This window comes from Oncorhynchus kisutch, linkage group LG18 (assembly GCF_002021735.2).
Source record: "Oncorhynchus kisutch isolate 150728-3 linkage group LG18, Okis_V2, whole genome shotgun sequence".
In the NCBI taxonomy this organism is placed as follows: Eukaryota; Metazoa; Chordata; class Actinopteri; order Salmoniformes; family Salmonidae; genus Oncorhynchus; species Oncorhynchus kisutch.
This window is the reverse complement of record NC_034191.2, coordinates 18,344,459-18,364,843: the sequence shown is the minus strand read 5'-3', so window position 1 is coordinate 18,364,843 and position 20,385 is coordinate 18,344,459. Positions and strand designations below refer to the sequence as shown.

General features: G+C 46.8%; 1 protein-coding gene across 1 annotated transcript in view; it reads left to right on the top strand.

Moving 5' to 3' along the window:
• Positions 1-6,964: 6,964 nt before the first annotated feature.
• Positions 6,965-20,385, top strand: part of LOC116354790 (repetitive proline-rich cell wall protein 2-like) — a 56,358-nt gene continuing 42,937 nt past the window's right edge. The window contains exon 1 of the mRNA XM_031796334.1: positions 6,965-7,048. Within this exon, the coding sequence (XP_031652194.1) occupies positions 6,965-7,048 (84 nt within the window). The remainder of the gene's footprint in view (positions 7,049-20,385) is intronic.

The following is a 20,385-nucleotide window of genomic DNA, read 5'->3' as shown; positions in this document are numbered from 1 at the left end:
CCGGACTGGACTGTTACGTCACGGGGAGGAGAGGAATGGATTCATATTCATATTTTATTCTCTCATACCGCTCCCTCCTATTACTAAACAGCACCGCGATCACACATTTCTCCTCTCCTTGTCTGAAATTATTAATCTGACCGATTTGATCATGGTAATTAATTGTCAATGTTATACTGATGATTAGCTCATTAGACTACCACTGTCACGAGACCAACCCAAGGATGTATCTTACCCACTTATCTCCACATACTGAATAGATATCCATAGCTGCAGGACTATGTTTTGAGTATGGGGTGCCGAGTGCAGGGAGATTGAAAGAAATCACCTTTCTAATAAAGTCATTATTATCATGGCAATAGGCCTAGCTGATTATTGAGATGCTGCCTGTCAGGGAAAAGCAATACATCGAAAATATGTGTGAAGATAATGTGTCTTAGATATAATTTGAATGTTGAGACAAGAACTAGGGAGGGGGGTGTGACGCAGATATTGGCGCATCTCTATCCAGAATGCGCCCAGCTCTCCAGAATAGCCTGAGCTGTCTCCCGCCAATTCTTGGGCATTCCTTTTTTTATTGTGTTAACTGTTTGCCCTTTGGTTGTTTAGTTGTATCAATTCCCCCATTACATATGTCACCAGTAATACATTTACTGTTCATCCCTTTCCTTTGGTTATATTAACTTCCGTGCATGGGTTCAATTTGGCCTATACAGTTTCTCCTTCTCAGAATTGAAAGGTTGTTGGCAGAGTTCACAACCTGTTACACTTGTGAGAAACACGTTTTGGTTTATTTCATTCATACTATCATTTAGGAGTTTTGCATTTGTTTAAAATGGTATTTTGTTTGGAGGCTCCATGTGAACAATGTGCATGTGTCTCCTTTCTCTGTCGTCATAATGTTGACGGCGCGTGCGAATCTGAGCATTCATAGAAATCGGCTAAATGGCCTGCTGCACTGAAATGTAGGATTTCTGATTGTCTGAACTTACCATCACCAATAAACTGAGATTCTCACTCATTGTTTCTTCACCTCACCCAGTAAGTCAACAAAGTCAGGTTAAAATTATGATAGAGCACCACCTGTTTTGAGCTCCACATTTTTAGCAAAACAAATGTTGCCTGTTTTGCATGTTATTTCTGCATTAATACAGTTGAAGTCAGAAGTTTACATACACTTAGGTTAGACTCAATAAAACTCGTATTTCAACCACTCCACAGATTTCTTGTTAACAAACTAACTATCAGGCTATTGTTATCATATGGAAATATAATTGAATATTGTGCATAATATTTGCATCAACATACATTTTTGTTGAATTCAATTTAGCATATTTAACTGTTTCCTATTTAATTTAATGTATTTTGTTATGTGTAATCTTTTGGTTCAACCATAATACATAATTAGCCTCATGAACAGGGGGAACATATTAGTTGTACACTGATAAGCTGTAGAAAGAATATATCAATGTATAAGTCTTGTTCATAAAAGAGAGAATTGTTCATAAGGGCCTGAGATCAAAGTCAATATTCAGACCACTAGGGGTCAATGTTTTTAGATAGGATATCCAGTCAGCCTCCCTATGTAGTAGGATCTGGATGTTACCTCCTCTCCTTGGTAGAGCAACATGCTCAATGCATATGTTTTTGAGGGAGGAGATTGGATGGTTAGCTTCAACAAAGTGAGCTGCTACTGGTTAGTCAATGTTCTTACACCTGATTGAGCTGCGGTGTTCAGCTCTGCGTTGTATTAATTGTCTTTTCGTTTGTCCTACATAGGCTTTCCCACATGAACGGGTGATGAGATAGATTACTCACTTGGTCTTGCATGAGATGATCCCCCTAACAGGGATTTTTCGACCTGTGTGTGGTTTTCTGAAGAAGGATGTTTTTATAGTGCAATTGCACTGTGCGCATGAGCCACATTTGTAGATCCCATTTGGAGTGGGTTTCAAGAGTGTCTGAGTGGGCTCAGGGGGCATGTCAAATCTCACCAAGCTATCGCCAATATCGCGACCACATGTATTTTCTACAATGTAGAATAATAATGAAGACATCAAAACTATGAAATAACACATTTGGAATAATGTAGTAACCAAAAAAAGTTTCATTTGAGATTCTTCAAAGTAGCCACCCTTTGCCTTGATGACAGCTTTGCACACTGTTGGCATTCTCTCAACCAGCTCCATGATATAGTCACCTGGAATGCATTTAAATGAATAGGTGTGTGTCACGGCCTGTTCTGTTTCACCTGTCCTTGTGCTTGTCTCCACCCCCCTCCAGGTGTCACTCTTCTTCCCAATTATCCCCTGTGTATTTATACCCGTGTTCTCTGTCTGCTTGTTGCCAGTTCGTCTTCTTTGTTCAAGCTAACCAGGGTTTTTCCTGTCAGCTCCTATCCTATCTTTGCCTACCCCTGTCGCTACAATAAACATTGTTACTTCGACAGTCTGCATCTGGGTTTTACCTTGATTCCTGATAGTGTGCCTTGTTAAAAACTACATCTGTGGAATGTCTTTCCTTTTTAATGCGTTTGAGCCAATCAGTTGTGTTGTGAATACAGAAGCCCTATTTGGTAAAATACCAAGTTCATATTATGGCAAGAACAGCTCAAATAAGCGAAGAGAAACGTCAGTCCATCATTACTTTAAGACATGTTTGTTTCTTCAAATGCAATCGCAAAAACCATCAAGCACTATGATGAAACTGGCTCTCATGAGCACCGCCACAGGAAAGGAAGTTACCTCTGCTACTGAGGATATGTTCATTAGAGAGTTACCAGCCTCAGTAATTGCAGGCAAAATAAATGCTTCACAGAGTTTAAGTAACAGACACATCTCAACATCAACTGTTCTGAGGAGACTGTGTGAATCAGGCCTTCATGGTCGAATTCCTGCAAAGAAACCACTACTAAAAGGCACTAATAACAAGAAGATACTTGCTTGTGTCCAGAAACATGAGAAAGAGACATTAGACTGGTGGGAATCTGTCCGTTGGGCTGATGATTCCAATTTTGAGATTTTTGGTTCCAACCGCCGTGTCTTTGTGAGATGCAGAGTAGGTGAACGGATGATCTCTGCATGTGTGGTTCCCACCGTTAAGCATGGAGGAGGAGGTGTAATGGTGTGGGGGTGGTTTGCTGGGGATACTGTCTGTGAATTATTTCGAATTCAAGGCACACTTAACCAGCAAGGCTACCACAGACTTCTGCAGCGATACGCCATCCCATCTGGTTTGCGCTTAGTGGGACTGTCATTTGTTTTTCAATAGGACAATGACCCAACACACCTCCAGACCGTGTAAGGGCTATTTGACCAAGGAGAGTGATGGAGTACTGCATCAGATGACCTGGTCTCCACAATCACCTGACCTCAACCCAATTGAGATGGTTTGGGATGAGTTGGACCGCAGAGTGAAGGTAAAGCAGCCAACAAGTGCTCAGCATATGCGGGAACTCCTTCAAGACTGTTGGAAAAGCATTCCAGTGAAGCTGGTTGAGAGAATGCCAAGAGTGTGCAAAGCTGTCACCAAGGCAAAGGGTTTGAATAATCTAAAATCTAAAATATATTTTGATTTGTTTAACACTTTTTTGCTTACTACATGATTCTATTTGTGTTATTTCATAGGTTTGATGTCTTCACTATTATTCTACAATGTAGAAAATAGTAAAAATAAAGAAAAGCCCTTGAATCAGTAGGTGTGGCTAAACTTTTGACTGGTACTGTATGTATTTTTACTTAGTTGACAATGTAATGTATAGCCTTACTGATACTCTTAGTTCCTTGTGCTCATTTCTTTTGTCTCAAATGGCTCACTGTGAATCAATGTGTCCATATGGCAGAGGCTTGTGCACAAGCATTAGTGTAATTTAACTTTTAGATTTATAATTTTAATTTCTTTCTTTTTTTAACCACATAACAATGATTTTGAGAAACATAAACGTTATTATTGAAATGAAACTGTTCCGAGAAAATGTGCATATGAAACTCATAACTGACACGTAGATCGGTTGTAATGGTAAATCAAATCAACTGTAAGCTTCCCAAAACTTGAAATTCACATTAAGGAAAAAAAGCGACTGACCTATAAGTGCGGGTTCAAAGTCAAGGCGGGTATGGGTCAAAACCGGGAGGACTAGAAACCAACAGAGAAGAGGAAAAAGCAGCAGCACAGAGTAACACGCTGGTTGATTTGACAAAGCACGATGAACTGGCACAGACAGGCAGAAAACACAGGTATAAATACCCATGGGGATAATGGGGAAGATGGGTGACACCTGGATGGGGTGGAGACAAGCACAAGGACAGGTGTAAACAGATCAGGGTGTGACATTACCCCCCCCCCTCTCTAGGGCTGGGTCCAGGATGTCTCTAGCGAGGACCCAGCACTTCTCCACCGGGCCACAACCCTCCCCGTCAACCATGTACTGGAAATCCCTGCCCCACGGTCGAACACTCAGGAGGCGTCTCACCGTGTATGACCGATGGTTATCGATGACACGGGGGGTAGGCCTGGAAACAGAAGACAAAGGACGGTGAGACATGGGTTTAATCCTAGACACATGGAACGTAGGGTGAATACGGAGGGTACGGGGTAACAAAAGACAAACAGCCGTGGAACTAAGGACTCTAGAGATGGAGAAAGGGCCAATGAAACGAGGGAAAAGTTTGCGAGACTCCACCCGAAGGGGCAGGTCCCGTGTGGATAGCCATACCCTCTGCCCAATGCGATAGCGAGGAGCTGGAGTCCGGCAGCGCTCTGCTCGTCGACGATACCTGGAGTTGGTCTTAAGAAGCGCCGCCCAAGCTCTTCTCCAGGTACACCGACAGCGGCAGAAGAACATCTGGGCCGAGGGTATGTTGACTTCCTGCTCTTGTTCTGGGAAGAGCGGAGGCTCATACCACATGGAGCACTCGAAAGGGGAGAGTCCCGTGGCCGAACAGGGAAGAATGTTCCGGGCAAACTCCACCCAGACCAGTTGTCGGCTCCAGGTAGTGGGGTTGGTCGAGACGAGGCATCTTAAGGTTGTTGAAGACGTGCTGCACCATGAGCTGGGCCATCTCTTTGGCAGAGGATAGTTTGGGGAGAGGGATGAAATGGGCGGCTTTGGAAAACCAATCCACTACCGTCAGAATGATGGTGTTGCCATCAGACGAAGGGAGCCTAATGACAAAGTCCAGGAAGATATGGGACCAGGGACAATGAGGGACAGGTAGTGGCTGAAGGAGGCTGGAAGGGGCTTTGCCCTGGAGTCTTATTCTGAGCACAAACTGTGCATGCGGCGACGAAGGCAGAGGCGTCAGGAACCATTGTGGCACACCAGAAACATTGCCGGAAGAAGGACAGGGTTCGACGGGAACCCAGATGACAGATAAGCCTGGAGGAATGAGCCCATACCAGGACCCGGGACCGGACTGAATTAGGGACAAACAACCGGTTAGCCGGGCCCCCTCCAGGGGCAGGCTGGGAACATTGTGCCTTGCAGACCAGGGTCTCAATACCCCAGCCAACAGCAGCCACAAGGCATGAGGTAGGGAGGATGGTCACGGAGTCAGAGGATTTGGCAGCGATACTGTACAGGTGTGAGAGGGCATCAGGTTTAACATTCTTGTAACCTGGGCGATAGGAAATGGTGAAGTTGAACCTGGTGAATAACAGAGCCCACCGGGCCTGCCTGAAGTTATGGTGCTTGGCTGTGCGGAGATAATCCAAATTCTTGTGGTCGGTCCAAACCAAAAACAGATGTTCTGCTCCCTCCAGCCAGTGTCTCCACTTCTCCAGTGCCATCTTGACCGCCAGGAGTTCTCGGTTACCAACGTCATTGTTTCTTACTGCAGAGTTGAGACGATGGGACAGGAAGGCACAGGGATGAAGCTTTTGGTCCTGGACGGATCGCTGGGACAGGATAGCCCCCATTCCAACATGAGAAGCCTCGACCTCAACCACAAACTGACGGGGGCTGTAGTGAACTGATGCTTCAGGTCCACAAAGGCTCTGTCAACCGCTGGGAACCATGTGAACGGTACCTTGGGAGAGGTCAGTGCCGAGAGGGGGACTGCCAGGGTGCTGTAGCCTCAAATGAAACGCTGGTAGAAATTGGCAAACCCCAGGAAACTTTGCAGCTGCACCCTGGATGTAGGTTGGGGCCAATCCACTACTGCTTTCACCTTTTCCGGGTGGGGATACCTAATTCAGAAACTAGGGTAGGGTCCATAACTCTCATCCGCCCCAGAGTCAATGAGCACCCTGAAAGACTTAGACTGGTCTCCCCACAGAAGTATCACAAAAAAGGGAGTGCGGTCTATGGGAATTAAAGGATTCCCAGTCTGGCTCACCAGAGTACTTGTACCTACTAAAGAAATAGGTTTCTTAACCGGGCAGGTGTCCCGCAGCCCCACAGTACAAACAACTGTTGAAACTTAGCCTATGTAAGCGTTCGGGTCCTCCCTTCGGGTCCTCTCGAAAATACAGCCTTCGGGAATTCCGGATTCCTACAGAGATTAACAAGCCGCAGAGGATGAACGAGTGTGCCCAACACTAGACCTCTTCGCACTTCTGCATTCCCGTAGACGCCCATCAATCCTAAGAGTAAGGGCGATAAGGGAATCGAGGCCCAGCGGTAACTCCCGAGCTGCTAGCTCATCTTATATTTCCTCTGAAACTCTGTGAAGGAAGGTATCAGAAAGGGACTCCAGATTCCAGGCACTCTCAGCGGCCAACGTGTGAAAATCTATGGCGTAGTCTGCCACACTATGGGAGTCTTGACGTAATTCCAGTAGTTTTTGGGCCGCCTCTCTCCCGGGTACCGGAGAATCGAACACCTTCCTCACCTCTGCCCTGAAATCTTCCAGATTACGACAGATGGAGGGTTGTTGCTCCCAAACTGCCATAGTCCAGGAGAGCGCCCTTCCCGACATTAGCGTAATAATATACGCTATCTTCGGCTGGTCCGAAGGGATCGAAGATGGCTGTAGCTCAAAAATCAGGGAGCACTGAGAAAGAAAAGCCCCGCAGGTTCCAGGATTCCCAGAATATCGCTCCTGAGGAGGTAAGCGGGGTTCTCAGGGATAGCAGTAGGCTGTACAAACCCACCACTGATAGTAGACAGGTTCCTGGGTGGTTGGAGGTTCTCAGAGGTGGCAGGCTGCCTATGAGCTAACTCATTGATTTGCTCCATAATAGCCTTAAACTACTGGTCGTGGCGTTCTGTCAGGGAATGAAGCCCTTCCAAAAGGTCCAGCAGTAGCTCCTCATGCCTCCCAGTGGTGACTCCCTGCAGGGAGACAGCGTGGCGGAGCTGGTCCAACTCTGCCGTGTCTGTCATGGCCAGTTCGTACTATAAGGGCACAGGGTGAGACCCAGATGCAGACCCGGGAGGCAGATGGTTCGAGTCTGATATTCATTAGTATCCAAGGGGCAGGAAAGAGAATGGTTGTGGACAGGCAAAAGATCATAACAAGGTCAGAGTCCAGGAGTTACAGAGTGGCAGGCACGCTCGAGGTCAGGGCAGACAGTATGGTCAGGCAGGCAGGTTCAGAGGCAAGGCTGGCAAGGGTCAAAACCGGGAGGACTAGAAACAAACAGAGAAGAGGAAAAGCAGGAGCACGGAGTAACACGCTGGTTGATTTGACAAAACAAGACGAACTGGCACAGACAGGCAGAAAACACATGTATAAATACCCAGGGGATAATGGGGAAGATGGGTGACACCTGGAGGGGGTGGAGTCAAGCACAAGGACAGGTGAAACAGATCAGGGTGTGACAGATCCTATTTACACTTTGTTGTCAATTTTTACACTAGAATAACTGTGTCTGGCTCATATCGATGCCACATAGGTCGTTTTCAAAGGGATTTGTTCATTGCTTTTTAAGGCAGTTGCTCTTTATGTCCTCATCTTTTAGTGAAAGAAGCAACCAGTACAGGTGAGTTGAATGGCTACCTGTCCTGTCCTGTCCTCTCCTGTCCTGTGATTTAGAGAAATCTATGAATCTGTGGTTGACACCTCACAACACCTCACCTCACAACATCTTCTAGAAACTACTCTCACCTTTCTCTCCCAGTCAGGTAACATTTTGACAATTAACCAGTGTCTGTCCGCTTGTGTGTCTCCAAATTGAATTGTGAGAGAGTGGACTAGTTCACACGCAGGTCAGAGGTGGCCCTTTCATGTGGCACGCTGCAAGCCTGCTAAGAGGATAGTCTGTTTGTTTTCTATGCATGCATACGTTAAAGTGTGTGTGTGTGTGTGTGTGTGTGTGTGTGTGTGTGTGTGTGTGTGTGTGTGTGTGTGTGTGTGTGTGTGTGTGTGTGTGTGTGTGTGTGTGTGTGTGTGTGTGTGTGTGTGTGTGTGTGTGTGTGTGTGTGTGTGCGTGCGTGCGTGTTGTTTGCTAGCCGGTGAACTGAGCAATCTGATTAATAGTCGTTTCAATTTTCCTGAGTATCTCAAAAGGGCCGTTCCTGCTGGCATATCTCTGCATGCTCTGCCTGGCTTAGTTTGTTCTGGGAGAGCTCTGAGGATGGAGAATAGTTGTATAGACAGTGTTATCTATCTAGCACCTAATTCTGGGATGACAATGCAAAGAGACCAGCTAGTTATCAGATCAGGTTTATTGGAGCTTTTCAATAGCCTAGTGAATAAAAAACTTAATTTTCATCAAATAAAGAAAGCTATGTAATGAAGGTCTTCACGTTCGTTTTCCAACTGTCTCTCAGTTTATACTAGGTTACCTGGGTTTCCTGGGTTGACTCTCTGCTGCCATTGATCCATGATGCCATCAGAATTCCTGCCATGTCTTCAAGTTTAGATTTGTTTCATTATTGAGACAAATCATACACCGACAAGGCTACCAGGCTATTACACAGACCTCTGAGAACAATTGCATTGTTGCTGGCTGCTGATACAAATGTAATATCAGCACAGTATCAGGAGAAGCAAATCAATATATCTATCCCCTCATTTTCTGCTCAACAGGAAACAATGCAGAGTCAAAATTATACAAAAAAATGAAATGTTTCAAAGTCAAGTAATGAATATTTTACCACTTGTTTTATTGGAAAATATAACACATCCGCTCTGAAACTTTGTCAGTATTCTTGATGTGGATCTTGCAGTGTTTTTCCAATATTGAGCATCTCCATACCTGAGTGACCTGAACGGTGGGACCTTCAACATCTGTGTGTGTGTGTGTGTGTGTGTGTGTGTGTGTGTGTGTGTGTGTGTGTGTGTGTGTGTGTGTGTGTGTGTGTGTGTGTGTGTGTGTGTGTGTGTGTGTGTGTGTGTGTGTGTGTGTGTGTGTGTCCATTTTTCCATGCTGCAGTAACAGGGCAGGGAACATCACAGAAGAGGGATGAATGGATGAACGGATGGACGAAGAGGATTTTATTAGATATCATATATCTGCATGGCCATGTTCCACATTACCAGTGCTGCAATGATAGTCCAGACTATTCCTTAAGGTCAGTGTTTACTACACTGAGAACAAACCTCTTTCATTCTCATTGCCAAGCATTATGTAAATAGCCCATCTTATATCCTTCCTTGTATTTACTGCTCCCTTGCCTTTGGCTTTTCTTCCTTATAAAAAGATTCCAGCCTGGCCATGGTGTGACACACACACACAGAGGTACAGACCAGACATGGAGAGGAGTGGATCTGAAAGGAGCTGTTGGCGGGAGACTCTTATGTTGGGCCGTGCTCTGGTCAGACGTACATCAGCCAATACCTCTGAACTGAACAGCACTGAGACAACCACACACTCTCTGTCTCCTCTCCACCCATCCTGAACATAACAGACATCCTCTCCAGCTCTCTACAGAACTCTCCAGCTCTCTACAGAAATCTCCAGCTCTCTACAGAACTCTCCAGTTCTCTCCAGAACTTTCCAGCTCTCTACAGAACTCTCCAGCTCTCTACAGAACTATCCAGCTCTCTACAGAACTCTCCAGTTCTCTACAGAACTCTCCAGCTCTCTACAGAACTATCCAGCTCTCTACAGAACTATCCAGCTCTCTACAGAACTCTCCAGTTCTCTCCAGCTCTTTACAGAACTCTCCAGCTCTCTACAGAACTCTCCAGCTCTCTACAGAACTCTCCAGGTCTTAACAGAACTCTCCAGCTCTCTACAGAACTGTCCAGCTCTCTACAGACCTATCCAGCTCTCTACAGAACTCTCCAGCTCTCTACAGAACTCTCCAGCTCTCTACAGAACTCTCCAGCTCTCTACAGACCTCTCCAGCTCTCTACAGAACTCTCCAGCTCTCTACAGAACGCTCCAGCTCTCTACAGAACGCTCCAGCTCTCTACAGAACTCTCCAGCTCTCTACAGAACGCTCCAGCTCTCTACAGAACTCTCCAGCTCTCTACATAACTCTCCAGCTCTCTACAGAACTCTCCAGCTCTCTACAGAACTCTCCAGTTCTCTCCAGCTCTTTACAGAACGCTCCAGCTCTCTACAGAACTCTCCAGCTCTCTTCAGAAATCTCCAGCTCTCTTCTGAAATCTCCAGTTCTCTCCAGATCGCTCCAACAACCCATGGCTATCCTACAGTCTAGCCACTAGCTATAGACAAAGAGAGGGAGAGTGAAGGAAAGGATGGAGAGATGGAGGGAAAGCATATATTTGCCTTCAATCTCTGCTCTGTTCGCATGCTGTTTTGTTTTTGATTGGGTTGGGATGAAAGTTAATAGCAGTTGTTATTATAATCACAATCCGAGTATTGATCCTTTCCATAACATATACATAAAGAGCCCAAAGTGAGTAGTTTCCAGACGCTCAGTGAGACACAGAGAGACACACTGAAATGAGAACTTTCATTACGTTTCTCGTCTCATTTCTTTCTGTTATTTGCTCACTCCCTCTCTTTGTAAAACATTCCATCCCAGAAGCCTTAGGGGGTACAGATAATCACTTTACTTTAGAGAAAGGGAGCTGGGCTGGAAAGCTACATTACTTTGCCCTGCCTTCTGTGTTGTTCTGTGTGAAAGTCATTTTCTTTGCACTTGCCATTAGACTGCTTCTGCCATTTGCAAATGTGATGCAGTGGAGTGGCACTGTGTTCATCAGTATGGGCAATGCATTCCTTCAGTCAATTATCACCGGAGCTCTCCTCTGCCTGCTTATCCAGACACTAAGGCTGGTGTCAACCACCACTCAGCTCAACAATTAGGCTTTTAGGCCTTTGTGGTTCTGTTATGGTCGTGGTTTGGATGAGTGGCTGTGTGATGATTATGTTGTGTGTGGTCAGTACGTAGTTAATCAGTTTGTGAGCATTTTGTTATTGCTGTATGATCATTATGGTCCGATTCTAAAGTCAGAATCCAGTTGCAATGCATTCTCAGTGATGATCCTCAGCTCCCTGAGGTAACTGGTTTGAAGTAACTATGCAGAGCAGTAGCTGTTATCAGAGTGTGGTCAACAAGTGGTTACTATATGGTTACTATGTGGTTAGTCCATCAGTTAGTGGTCACTACATGAAAGCCCCCAGGTCTAAACATGTCGATCTAGTTCCACTTCCAGCCCTGTGGTGTCCACTGTCCTGCAGTGGGCTGCAGAGTCTCAGCTAACATTTATTGCCAGTTATGGACCGAATGAATAATAGATTCTGGTTCTATTTAAGATCCTGACGGGGACAAACTACATAGGCCGGTACGTACAGGGCAATATCTCTCCTCCCTCCACTGCCAGAATAGGAGCCCCTGCACTGACAGTACTGCAGTCATTTATCCTCTTCTAATTTCTCTCTCTCTCTCTCTCTCTCTCTCTCTCTCTCTCTCTCTCTCTCTCTCTCTCTCTCTCTCTCTCTCTCTCTCTCCTAACTATATCTCTCCTAACTCTCTCTCCTAACTCCCTCTCTTCTAACTCCTTTCTCTCTCTCTCTCTCTCTCAATTCAATTCAATTCAAGGGCTTTATTGGCATGGGAAACATGTGTTAACATTGCCAAAGCAAGTGAGGTAGATAATATATAAAGTGAATATTTAAAGTGAAATAAACAATACAAATGTACAGTAAACATTACACATACAGAAGTTTCAAAACAATAAAGACATCACAAATGTCATATTATATATATACAGTGTTTTAACAATGTACAAATGGTAAAGGACACAAGATAAAATAAATAAGCATAAATATGGGTTGTATTTAGAATGGTGTGTGTTCTTCACTGGTTGCCCTTTTCTCGTGGCAACAGGTCACAAATCTTGCTGCTGTGATGGCACACTGTGGAATTTCACCCAGTAGATATGGGAGTTTATCAACATTGGATTTGCTTTCGAATTCGTTGTGGATCTGTGTAATCTGAGGGAAATATGTCTCTCTAATATGGTCATACATTGGGCAGGAGTGCAGCTCAGTGCAGCTCAGTTTCCACCTGATTTTGTGGGCAGTGAGCACATAGCCTGTCTTCTCTTGAGAGCCATGTCTGCCTACGGCGGCCTTTCTCAATAGCAAGGCTATGCTCACTGAGTCTGTACATAGTCAAAGCTTTCCTTAATTTTGGGTCAGTCACAGTGGTCAGGTATTCTGCCGCTGTGTACTCTCTGTGTAGGGCCAAATAGCATTCTAGTTTGCTCAGTTTTTTTGTTAATTCTTTCCATTGTGTCAAGTAATTATCTTTTTGTTTTCTCATGATTTGGTTGGGTCTAATTGTGCTGCGCCAATTCGTTGATATATATGTTGAAGAGGGTGGGGCTTAAGCTGCATCCCTGTCTCACCCCACGACCCTGTGTGAAGAAATGTGTGTGTTTTTATGCCAATTTTAACCGCACACTTGTTGTTTGTGTACATGGATTTTATAATGTCGTATGTATTACCCCCAACACCACTTTCCATCAGTTTGTATAGCAGACTGTCACGCCCTGGTCAAAGTATTTTGTGTTTATCTTTATGTATTTGGCCAGGGTGTGGCCAGGGTGTGGCATGGAGTTTTTGTATTATGGTGTGTTTTGTCTTGGGGTTTTGGTGTGTATATATTTGGGTTTGTAGCTAGTGGGGTTATCTAGCAAGGTCTATGGCTGTCTGGAGTGATTCTCAATCAGAGGCAGGTGCTTATCGTTGTCTCTGATTGGGAACCATATTTAGGCAGCCATATTCTTTGAGTTTGTCGTGGGTGATTGTCCTTAGTGTCTTTGTTCCTGTCTACGTGTTAGGTTACACAAGTATAGGCTGTTTAGGTTTTCTTTACGTTTATTGTTTTGTAGTGTTTAGTGTTTATTCTTTGTTACGTTTGTTTGAATAAATATGGATCGCAATCGACACGCTGCAGTTTGGTCCGACTCTCCTTCATCACAACTAGAAAGCCGTAACAGAATCACCCACCACCAACGGACCAAGCGGCGTGTCAACAAGCAGGAGCAGCCGAAAAAGGAGATGCTCAATAAGGATTCCTGGACATGGGAGGAAATCCTCGACGGGAGAGGACCCTGGGCTAAACCAGGGGAGTGTAGCCGCCCAAAGGAGCAGCAGGAACGGAGGCAACAGAGGCAGCAGCAGCAGGAGCAGCAGCTGCAGTGGGAGAGGCTGCACCACCTGGATAAATGGACATGGGAGGAGGAACTGGACGGAAAAGGACCCTGGGCTCAGCCTGGAGAATATCGCCGCCCCAAAGAAGAACTAGAGGCGGCGAAAGCGGAGAGGCGCAGATATGAGGACGCAGCACGGCGTAGCGGATGGAAGCCTGAGAGTCAGCCCCCAAAATGTATTGGGGGGGGGCTCACAGGGAGTATGGCTATGCCAGGTAGGAGACCTGCGCAAACTCCCTGTGCTTACCGGGGGGCTGGAGAGACCGGGCAGGTACCGTGTTATGCTGTGGAGCGCACGGTGTCTCCAGTGCGGGTGCACAGCCCGGTTTGGTATAGTCCAGCTCCGCGTATCGGCCGGGCTAGATTGAGCGTCGAGCCAAATGCCATTAAGCCAGCTCTACGCATTTGGTCCCCAGTGCGTCTCCTTGGGCCGGCTTACATGGCACCAGCCTTGCGCTCGGTGTCTCCGGTTCGCCTGCATAGCCCAGTGCAGGCTATTCCACCTCGCCGCACTGGCAGGGCAACCGAGAGCATTCAACCAGGTAAGGTTGGGCAGGCTCGGTGCTCAAGAGCTCCAGTGTGCCTGCACGGCCTGGTCTATCCGTCACCACCTCCACGCACCAGTCCTCTGGTAGCAGCTCCCCGCACCAGGCTTCCTGTGCGTGTCCTCGATCCAGTACCACCAGTTCCAGCACTACGCACCAGGCCTTCAGTGCGCCTCGCCTGTTCAGCGCAGCCAGCGCTTTTCTCCTCTCCTGCACTGCTGGAGTCTCCCGCCTGTTTAGCGCAGCTAGAGCCTTTCTCCTCTCCTGCGCTGCCAGAGTCTCCCGCCTGTTCAGCGCAACCAGAGCCTCTCTCCTCTCCTGCGCTGCCGGAGTCTCCCGCCTGTTCAGCGCAACCAGAGCCTCTCTCCTCTCCTGCGCTGCCGGAGTCTCCCGCCTGTTCAGCGCAGACAGAGCTGCCAGCCTGCAGGGAGCAGCTGGAGCTGCCAGCCTGCATGGAGAAACCAGCCTGCATGGAGCAGCCAGAGCTGTCAGTCTGCATGAAGCAGCCAGAGCTGTCAGTCTGCATAGAGCAGCCAGAGATGCCAGTCTGCAAGGAGCTGCCAGTCTACATGGAGCAGCCAGAGCTGTCAGTCTGCATGGAGCAGCCAGAGCTGTCAGTCTGCATGGAGCAGCCAGAGCTGTCAGTCTGCATGGAGCAGCCAGAGCCGCCAGTCTGCATGAAGCTGCCAGTCTACATGGAGCAGCCAGAGCTGTCAGTCTACATGGAGCAGCCAGAGCTGTCAGTCTGCATGGAGCAGCCAGAGATGTCAGTCTGCATGGAGCAGCCAGAGCTGCCAGTCTGCATGAAGCAGCCAGTCTACATGGAGCAGCCAGAGCTGTCAGTCTGCATGAAGCAGCCAGAGCTGTCAGTCTGCATAGAGCAGCCAGAGCTGCCAGTCTGCAAGGAGCTGCCAGTCTACATGGAACTGTCAGTCTGCACGGAACTGTCAGTCTGCAAGGAGCTGTCAATCTGCAAGGAGCTGTCAGTCTGCAAGGAGCTGTCAGTCTGCAAGGAGCTGTCAGTCTGCACGGAGCTGTCAGTCTGCACGGAGCTGTCAGTCTGCAAGGAGCTGTCAGTCTGCAAGGAGCTGTCAGTCTGTAAGGAGCTGCCAGTCTGCAAGGGGCTGCCAGTCAGCACGGAGCCGCCAGAGATGTCAGTCTGTAAGAAGCCGCCAGAGCTGTCAGCCTATATGGAGCAGCCAGTGCCGCCAGTCTGCCCGGCGCCGCCAGTGCGCCCAGTCTGCCCAGCGTCGCCAGTCTGCCCAGCATCGCCAGTCTGCCCAGCGTCGCCAGTCTGCCCAGCGTCGCCAGTCTGCCCAGCGTCGCCAGTCTGCCCAGCGCCGCCAGTCTGCCCAGCGCCGCCAGTCTGCCCAGCGCCGCCAGATCTGCCATTCAGCCAGACTCTTCCAGATCTGCCAGTCAGCCAGACTCTTCCAGATCTGCCAGTCAACCAGACTCTTCCAGATCTGCCAGTCAACCAGACTCTTCCAGATCTGCCAGTCAACCAGACTCTTTCAGATCTGCCAGACTCTTCCAGATCTGCCAGTCAGCCAGACTCTTTCAGATCTGCCAGACTCTTCCAGATCTGCCAGTCAGCCAGACTCTTCCAGATCTGCCAGTCAGCCAGACTCTTCCAGATCTGCCAGTCGGCCAGGATCTGCCAACCAGCCAGGATCTGGTAGATCTACCTACCTGCCTGAGCTTTCTCTCACTCCTGAGCTTTCTCTCACTCCTGAGCTTTCTCTCAGTCCTGAGCTTTCTCTCACTCCTGAGCTTTCTCTCACTCCCGAGCTGTCTCTCACTCCCGAGCTTCCCCTCAGTCCCGAGCTGTCCTTCAGTCCCGATCTGCTCCTCAGTCCAGTGGGTTTCTGGGTGAGGACTACTAGGCCATGGTCGGCGGCGAGGGTGGTCTATCCAGGGACGCGAGGAGAGGGGACTAAGACATGAACTGAGTGGGTTCATCGTCCCGCGCCAGAGCCGCCACCATTGGACAGACGCCCACCCGGACCCTCCCTATTGTTTTGAGGTGCGTTCGGGAGTCCGCACCTTAAGGGGGGGGGGTTTCTGTCACGCCCTGGTCAAAGTATTTTGTGTTTATCTTTATGTATTTGGTCAGACCAGGGTGTGGCATGGAGTTTTTGTATTGTGGTGTGTTTTGTCTTGGGGTTTTGGTGTGTATATATTTGGGTTTGTAGCTAGTGGGGTTATCTAGCAAGGTCTATGGCTGTCTGGAGTGATTCTCAATCAGAGGCAGGTGCTTATCGTTGTCTCTGATTAGGAACCATATTTAGGCAGCCATATTCTTTGAGTTTGTCGTGGGTGATTGTCCTTAGTGTCTTTGTTCCTGTCTACGTGTTAGGTTACACAAGAATAGGCTGTTTCGGTTTTCTTTACGTTTATTGTTTTGTAGTGTTTAGTGTTTATTCTTTGTTACGTTTGTTTGAATAAATATGGATCGCAATCGACACGCTGCAGTTTGGTCCGACTCTCCTTCATCACAACTAGAAAGCCGTAACACAGACCCTCATGCCAAATTGAGTCGAAGGCTTTTTTGAAATCAACAAAGCATGAGAAGACTTTGCCTTTGTTTTGGTTTGTTTGGTTGTAAATTAGGGTGTGCAGGGTGAATACATGGTCTGTTGTGCGGTAATTTGGTAAAAAGCCAATTTGACATTTGCTCAGTACATTGTTTTCATTGAGGAAATGTACGAGTCTGCTGTTAATGATAATGCAGAGGATTTTCCCAAGGTTTCTGTTGACGCATATTCCACGGTAGTTATTGGGGTCATATTTGTCTCCACGTTTGTGGATTGGGCTGATCAGTCCTTGGTTCCAAATATTGGGGAAGATGCCAGAGCTAAGGATGATGTTAAAGAGTTTTAGTATAGCCAATTGGAATTTGTTGTCTGTATATTTGATCATTTCATTGAGGATACCATCAACACCACAGGCCTTTTTGGGTTGGAGGGTTTTTATTTAGTCCTGTAACTCATGTAATGTAATTGGAGAATCCAGTGGGTTCTGGTAGTCTTTAATAGTTGATTCTAAGATCTGTGTTTGATCATGTATATGTTTTTGCTCTTTATTCTTTGTTATAGAGTCAAAAAGATTGGAGAAGTGGTTTACCCAAACATCTCCATTTTGGATAGATAATTCTTTGTTGTTGTTTGTTTAGTGTTTTCCAATTTTCCCAGAAGTGGTTAGATTCTATGGATTCTTCAATTACATTGAGCTGATTTCTGATGTGCTGTTCCCTCTTTTTCCGTAGTGTATTTCTGTATTGTTTTAGTGATTCACCATAGTGAAGGCGGAGACTCAGGTTTTCCGGGTCTCTATGTTTTTGGTTGGACAGGTTTCTCAATTTCTTTCTTCGATTTTTGCATTCCTCATCAAACCATTCGTCATTGTTGTTCATTTTCTTCGGTTTTCTATTTGAGATTTTTAGATTTGATAGGGAAGCTGAGAGGTCAAATATACTGTTAAGATTTTCTACTGCCAAGTTTACACCTTCACTATTGCAGTGGAACGTTTTACCCAGGAAATTGTCTAGAGGGGATTGAATTTGTTGTTGCCAAATTGTTTTTTGGTAGGTTTCCAAATTGCATTCCTTCCATCTATAGCATTTCTTAATGTTACTACTCAGTTCCTTTGGCTTTGATGCCTCGTGATTGAGTATTGCTCTGTTCAAGTAGACTGATTTTGCTGTGGTCTGATAGGGGTGTCAGTGGGCTGACTGTGAACGCTCTGAGAGACTGGGTTGAGGTCAGTGATAAAGTAGTCTACAGTACTACTGCCAAGAGATGAGCTATAGGTGTACCTACCGTAGGAGTCCCCTCGAAGCCTACCATTGACTATGTACATACCCAGCATGCGACAGAGCTGCAGGAGTTGTGACCCACTTTTGTTTGTTATGTTGTCATAGTTGTGCCTAGGGGGACGTATGTGGTAGGGAATGCTGTCACCTGCAGGCAGGAGTTTGTCCCCCTGTGTGCTGAGGGTTTCAGGTTCATGTCCGGTTCTGGCATTTAGGTCGCCACAGACTAGTACATTTCCCTGGGCCTGGATATGATTCATTTTTCCCCTCCAGGATGGAGAAGCTGTCTTCATTAAAGTATGGGGAGTCTTGTGGGGGGATATAGGTAGCACACAGGAGGACATTTTTCTCTGTTGAGATCATTTCCTTTTGAATTTCTAGCTATATGCAAAATGTTCCTGTTTTGATTAATTTAATGGAGTGAGTTAGGGCTGCTCTATACCAAATTAGCATACCCCCTGAGTCCCTTCCCTGTTTCACACCTGGTAGTTTGGTGGATGGGACTACCAGCTCTCTGTAACCTAGAGGGCAACCAGAGAGTCCGTCTCCTCTATACCAGGTTTCTTGCAGGATGACAATGTCTCTATTACCGATTTCTTTGGTGAAGTCCGGGTTGCTGCTCTTTAGGCCAAAGGCAGATGACCTCAGGCATTGGATATTCCAGGATGATATAGTGAAGGCTTTTTGTTCCATAAAGTGTCCAATGTTGTTGGTCGTGGTTTGGCCTCTCTCTCTCTCTCTCTCTCTCTTTCTCTCTCTCTCTCTCTCACACTTTCTCTCTCTCTCTCTCACACTTTCTCTCTCTCTCTCTCACACTTTCTCTCTCTCTCTCTCACACTTTCTCTCTCTCTCTCACACTTTCTCTCTCTCTCTCACACTTTCTCTCTCTCTCTCACACTTTCTCTCTCTCTCTCTCACACTTTCTCTCTCTCTCTCTCACACTTTCTCTCTCTCTCTCTCTCACACTTTCCCTCTTGCTCTCTCTCTCTCTCTCTCTCTCTTGCTCTCTCTCTCGCTCTCTTTCTCCCTCTGTTTTCTAACTGCCTTCCCCTCCTCTCTCTCTCCCTCTGTTTTCTAACTCTCTCTCTCTCTCTTTCTCTTTCTCTCTCCCTCTCTCTCACACTGTTTTCTAACACCCCTCTCTCTCTCCCTCTGTTATCTAACTCCCTCTCTCTCTCTCTCCATCTCTCTCCCCCTCTCTCTCTCTCTTTCTCTCTCTCTCTCACACACTGTTTTCTAACACCCCTCTCTCTCTCCCTCTGTTATCTAACTCCCTCTCTCTCTCTCTCCATCTCTCTCCCCCTCTCTCTCTTCTCTCCCTCTGTTTTCTAACTGCCTTTCCCTCCCTCTCTCTCTCCCTGTTTTCCAACTCCCTCTCTCCCTTTGCTTTCTAACTATCTCTTTCTACCTCTGTTTCATAACTCTCTCCCTCCCTCCCTTTTTTCTAACTCTCTTTATCTCTCTCTCTTTGTTTTCTAACCCCCCTCTCTCTCTCCCTCTGTTTTTCTAACTCCCTTTCCCTCTCTCTCTCTCTCTCTCTCTCTCTCTCTCTCTCTCTCTCTCTCTCTCATGCTCTTTGTCTCTCTCTCCCTCTGTTTTCTAACTCCCTCTCTCTCTCCCTCTGTTTTCTAACTCCCCTCTCCCTCTCTCCCTCTGTTTCTAACTCTCTCTCTCTCTCCCTCTGTTTTCTAACTCCCCCTCTCTCCCTCTGTTTTCTAACTCTCTCTCTCTCTCCCTCTGTTTTCTAACTCTCTCTCTCTCCCTCTGTTTTCTAACTCCCCCTCTCCCTCTCTCCCTTTGTTTTATAACTCTCTCTCTCCCGCCCCCCTCTCTCTCTCTCTCTCTCTCTCTCTCCCTCTGTTTTCTAACTCTCTCTCTCTCCCTCTGTTTTCTAACTCTCTCTCTCTTCCCTCTGTTTTCCTAACTCCTCTCTCTCTCCCTCTGTTTTCTACTCTCTCTCTCTCTCCCTCTGTTTTCTAACTCTCTCTCTCTTTCTCTCTCTGTTTTCTAACTCTCTCTCTCTTTCTCTCTCGCTGTCTTTCTCTCTCTCCCTCTGTTTTCTAACTCCCTTTCCCTCCCTCTCTCTCTCTCTCTCTCTCTCTCTCTCTCTCTCTCTCCCCTCCCCTTTGTTTTCTAACTCTCTCTCTCTCTCTCTCTCTCTCTCTCCCTCTCTCCCTTTGTTTTCTAACTCTCTCTCTCTCTCTCTCTCCTCTCTCTCTCTCTCTCTCTTTGTTTTCTAACTCTCTCTCCCCTCTGTTTCTAACTCTCTCTCTCCCTCCCTTTGTTTTCTAACTCTCCTCGTCTCCTCTCTCTCTTCTGTCTCTCTCTCTCCTCTCTCTCTTTCTCTCTCTCTCCTCTCTTCTCCCTCTTTCTACTCTCTCTTTATCCCTCTGTTTTCTAACTCTCTCTCCGTCTCCCTCTGGTTTTTCTAACTCTCTCTCTCTCTTCCTCTGTTTTCTAACTCTCTCTCTCTCTCCCTCTGTTTTCTAACTCTCTCTCTCTCTCC